Genomic DNA, 5,490 nt, shown 5'->3' on the forward strand with positions numbered 1-5,490 from the left:
AATAGCACTGTTACTGCATAACCACTGATGAAACATTTCAGCAGACTCTTTTTCCCAATAAGTGGCGCAGTGCGGGAGGAATTTTCAGGGGTCACAAGTGTCTCTTGGGAGCGGGGGTCACTGGCTCTTTTGCAATGTTGTTTTAGTTTAGAGTGTCGCTGTTTACGTGTGGAGGTTACTGAGTGGGACTGGAACTGTGGAACGGTCTCTGGTTGTCCCTCAACAGAAAACGGTTCCTGTTTCCCGGCTGCCTTGTTCTTTTCAAACAGCCAACTGCTCGATGTCCTGGATCGCTACACCCAAAACAGTGGTTACAGTTCTCTAAGTCCTGGTGTAGACAGTTAGTACAGCTGGGTATTTTACCTTTCCTTGTGAGAGGAAGCTGGCTTGATGTGGGATGAGGTACTTTGTTGGACATAGACATCGGAGGAGGATGTAACTGGGCCTGGCCCATTGTTTGGACAGGTAGAGTCTTTGAGGGTGTTGTATGTATGACTGCCGTTTGCTGTTCCATTAAAGCTGCAACCATGTTCGTTAAAGTCTCTACTTGAAAACTGAGAAGTTGTATTGTGTGCTGTTCTTTCTTGTCAGCGATTTCTTCTACATCATTCACCCGAACACTGTGTGTATGTGTTGTTTACTGTTGGGAGACATAACCTAGTCTGCGCTGATGTTCATTTTCGTCACTGATTATTTTCATTACCTGGCTGACAATTTCCTCATCAGTAACATGGCTGTTTGAGAGGAGCGGCCTCAGCTGCTGTCTAATGTCCGTATGTTTGGATCCTAGCCCCTGGTAAATGGTGTGCAGAAAAACCTCAGGGATGGTTTTAGAGTTATAGCGAATGTCTGTGTTGATTTGTTTTGACTGGAAGATCATTTTCAGTTTGAGTCTAATCATGCGATACAGGAACTGCTGAGGTGATTCTTGCTCTGTACTGACCTTTTCACCAAGGTCAGACCTTATAAAGCCCTTTAGTTCACAGAGTGTTATTGCATCCTTATTGGTGAGCATGTCTTTGAAGGCACCTGGCTTAACAATCCTCAGCACACTTCGAATAACACCTCTGTCTCTGTGAATCCCTCCCTGACTCCCTCATCTATCTGTTTGCAGATGCTGCTATATATAATATTAGAGTTTTGGTCCCCAATCTGTCCACTATGTACCTTAAATTCTCTTCGCTGGAGATAAGGGAGGTCCTTTAAGAAAACCATTTTCTCTGTATCAGCCTTTGATGTAGTGTAGCGTGCTTGAAGGAAAATGATTACAGAAACAACATGGAGATGTTAACAAGCCATCTTTCTCCACTTCTGGTTGCCTAGATGGAGACCAATCAGAAAGAGGCAGAATGGCCAATCAGAAACAGTAGTCTTGGAAATAGCCAATTAGGATTGTTTGTCTGTGAGGACAAAGGAAGTGATATTGCAGAGTGATTGCACCAGCGCCTAGCTACACAAACATGCTCAAATGACACCTCACTTTTTGCCTTCCAACCCTAATTTTCCCGGAGTGTAAGATCTTGATTGCATCGGTGCCGGCAAGAGAGAACGTCTCATTATTGCACCAAAACAATCGCCACCTCAGAGGCAATGGAACTGAGATTTTGTTTTCATTAGGGAGCTATTGAGTCTCCGGCTCTCAAGTCAAGGCCAGCACACATGCACACACACATACACCAAGGCTCAAGTCTGGCAATTTTATTCAAAGGATTTGTACCTTACTCCAGTCCACTTAATGAAGCTGTAAATTTAAAGACATGAGAGCCTTTACAGTGCTCCTCTGAGAGCTGCTCCAATGATCCTGGGACTGAGCTGGTTAATTAACTGATTATTTGCTTGGCTGGAAGCCACGGAGAAATGAGTTGGATGTGGGGAGAGACAAGAAGGACAGGAAAAGAGAGAGAACAGAAGAGAGAAGAAGCAAACAGGAAAAGAGACTATAGATGAGGAACATTGGGCAGGCAGAAGAAAAGCACGGAAGAATGAAGGATAAGGACAGGAATAGAAAGTATGACGTAAAAAGGAATGTAGGGAAGAAAAAGGAAAAGAGAAGATGAGAAAAGAAGAGAACATTATGTCAAGAGTAGAAGGTTAGTAAATGTCTTCAAGGCCAGTAATAACTGTATGCTCGCAAAAAAAAGTAGGCAAAGATCAGAATCAATGTGTCTCATTAATCTGCAGTATTTCTGAAATACAACTTCCAACCACCAGTGGCAGCACTGAGTGCACGACAGAAGAGCAGCACTCAGATTGTGCCATGTTTGATTTTATATGGTTTGTATTGGCTCTAATGGAAGTAAATCATGAGTAAATCACCCACATGACAACACTTTCCCCACCTGTAAAGTGTCTAAGAAGAAGGAGTTTGTATTTTCAACTTTCTTCCAGTAATGAAATTAAACCCACAGTATCTGAAATGTTCGGGGTCTCAGAGATGGACGTTCAACATGGAGGCTTCGGGTATTAGAAAAACCATCAGTTGATCAAAAAGTTTAAACTTATAATGTTATTTACCTTTCTTACTGGGATGTATAAGAATAGTACTCAAAGTGTAGAGATATGGATGCAAATAAGTGAAAGAAATAATACTTAAAAGAAGCAATTGATAATATTGATAACTTTCGGCCACTAGATGGTGTACTCCCCCTTCCCCTTTAATTGCATTTGCGCATTTCTTTTCCACACGAACTGGCAACTACTAAGACTCTTCATCGCTGACGACAAAGAGATACCACCTGATACCAACGTCATCATACTATTGGCTCACAAGCCGTGTTAGCAACGGCACTGGCGGCACAGAACATTCATTTCAGACCCAAATTCTTTTTAATTGTTTTTTATTTTCAAATTCATAATATTGTTTTTTAGGAAAAGCACAACATTTATTCTGTATCCTTTCTAAAAGGTAGGTGGGTGTATTCTTTAAAATTATTATTACGCAGGTGTACGGTGCCTGAACGCATTCTGTGTGCAAAGACGGAGCACTGAAGCTGCTCCCGCTCAGCTATTGTTCATAATGTAACTGTAATTACTGCTGCTGTGAAGTTACACTTATGTATAGGCCATTTGTAGATTTAGTTATAGCTGTTGATTATAAAATACAACAAGAGAGAAAGTGTGCACATGTGGATGAGACAGAGGGAGCGTGTATATGGACAGAAGTGGATACACAAAACAGTAACTTTCTATGATCTGGGTGGAAAATAACATTAACATATTGCTTTTGACAACATCCACAATGTGGATGTGAAAATACTTTGTACAAATTAAACTCCAGGCAACTTGCTAGCTTATGATTATAAAAGATGAAACTTGCAATGCATGACTTCTTGCATTGTAAGATTAAATACATTTAATATAAATCAGAAACACATGACATTTTAAAAGTGCATCTCAAGTATTATGCTGCCAATCCCTGCAAAACTGGATCCACAGACTTCCTTTAAGCTGTGGCATTTATCAAAAGCCTTTCCCTGGCTTACGCATAAACTCTTATATTTCAAAAGAAGCAGCGGCTGAACCTTTTATGTCTAAAAATCACACATTATCTTTTAAAGTATGGCTTTTCAATAGGATACACACAAACACACACAAGTAAGAGTAGACGGAGACAAAGGTTCATGTTTGTATCATATTCTCATTTTATTATTTGCGGTAGCTGAGGTCTCCATTGTAACTGTTTAAGAGGTCAAATGTCAGTCAGCAGTTAGATCTTCTTGCTGGTTCTCTTCAGCACTACAGAGCCGGCTTTGGAGGTCTAGAGAGAGACAGAGAAAGTGGTAAATGACTAAAGAAAGGAGTACATTATTGCAGTGTCTTGTTATACTTCTATAAACATGTTATAGTTCCCAGAACAATTTCACTTGTAATAAATAAATGCATTTTATTTTACGTCTTATTTTTCCTAATATTGTATTTAAAAAAATTATTTTTTGAAAAGCAGAAATTGGAATGGAAACACGTTGAGCTGCAAATAGATTAACATTTGGAAACAAATGACTGACGCTGACTGAAGGATGAAGTGTTCCTTTATGTTTTGAGAAAATGGTCCTAATTCTTTTGTTAAATAAACTATTTAAAAAACCCTGTTGGACCTGCTGGATGCACGACCGTAAACATTTACAGCAGTAGAATGCAACATACACATTAATGCAGCAATATATATATTAGTAAAACACTCACAGGGAACATTTTACTGCACAATGAGTACTTTAAGTACATTTTGCTGATAATACTTACATACTTTTACTTAAGTAAAGGATCTAAATACTTCTTCCACCACTGAATGTGAGACAGAATTGCTTGTTAAGATGCATTAATTTGCACGACTCTGTGTTTGAGACAGTTTTTTTCGTTAGCAAGTGCCTATCCCCGGCTGCAGAAATATAACATTAATGACTCTAATGATCCCTGTGGGGTGTTGAGTATAATAACTGCTGTCATCACGCCAGGTTCTCAGCGCTAAAAGCCGAAGCGAGTGTGTTTACCTCGACGAGCTTGCCTCCGCTGATCTCAGAGGTGTGGTGGTAGTTGGGGAAGGCCACGCTCAGCTTGCCTTCCTCCATGTGCACTGTGGCCTGAAAACACAGAGGTTATAATCAGTCAGAGAATCAGGGTACATTCATCTTCCCCTCCCTTTCTTCTGGGTTTATAATCACCCTAATGCTTGCATATTTCTGCCCCGCACAGCTGGAACTTTAAGACTAAAGAAGCCTCCTACCTTGAATTTCTTTCCTCCGATGGTCTCCATGTCGCACTCCTTGTCGATGATGAACTTGTTGGTGACCTTGGCGTTTGTGGGGTACATCTGGGTCCAGGAGAAGTTATCGCCGTCCTGAGTGACCTCTGTGACCATCTTGTAGTCACGGCCCTTCTCGATGACGTCATCAGGGATACCTAGAGCGGGGGAAAAAAGAGGAGTTTGAGCCCAAGTTAGTCCAGAGAATCAGAGAGGACAGTAGGGAAGTAAAATGCACGTGTTGTTTGGCTGAGAAAAGCTTTTGTCCATTTTACCGAGCAGCTTGCAGAATGCGTCGTATCCCTCCTGGTTCTCAGTTTCCCATTTTCCAGCGAAGGCCATTTTGTTGGTTTTGGTGTGTGGAGGCGTGAGATCAGAGATGCTGAGGCAAGCTGAGGGAAAAGCAAGGTACTGAGATCAACACTGTTCCCTGTTTATATACTGTATACTCCCCGCCACCTCCCTCATCTGCATGTGATGACACTAGAGTGCAATTACAGCTGAATATGATGACTACAATAGAGGGCAATAACCTGCATAAACGATCGTTTATGGAGTTCCCAAGCAGTGAGTAAAATGCTGACGGCCCACCAGTGTGAGCTTGTAGCTCACCGGCAGGTCAATGAACTCTCCTGCAACGGCTCTATGGTTGCACCCTTCGCTTTTACTGCCGCAGACTCGTCTAAAATCAAATAAAAATATAATCCCTTTATTTGAGGTGGTTTATTATCTTGCACTGTGAATGGTCTGTA

At 41.3% G+C, this 5,490-nt stretch overlaps 1 protein-coding gene across 1 annotated transcript; it reads right to left on the reverse strand.

The window, feature by feature from the left end:
• Window positions 1-3,651: 3,651 nt before the first annotated feature.
• Window positions 3,652-5,131, reverse strand: fabp6 (fatty acid binding protein 6, ileal (gastrotropin)). The gene is made up of 4 exons (XM_029453989.1): window positions 5,014-5,131; window positions 4,721-4,896; window positions 4,488-4,577; window positions 3,652-3,757 (listed from the first exon to the last, which is right to left on the reverse strand). The coding sequence occupies exons 1-4, from the start codon at window positions 5,078-5,080 to the stop codon at window positions 3,707-3,709; spliced, it is 384 nt and encodes a 127-aa protein (XP_029309849.1). The 5' UTR covers window positions 5,081-5,131; the 3' UTR covers window positions 3,652-3,706.
• Window positions 5,132-5,490: the final 359 nt, after the last annotated feature.

The sequence above is a fragment of the Cottoperca gobio genome, chromosome 17 (genome assembly GCF_900634415.1).
Source record: "Cottoperca gobio chromosome 17, fCotGob3.1, whole genome shotgun sequence".
NCBI lineage: Eukaryota > Metazoa > Chordata > Actinopteri > Perciformes > Bovichtidae > Cottoperca > Cottoperca gobio.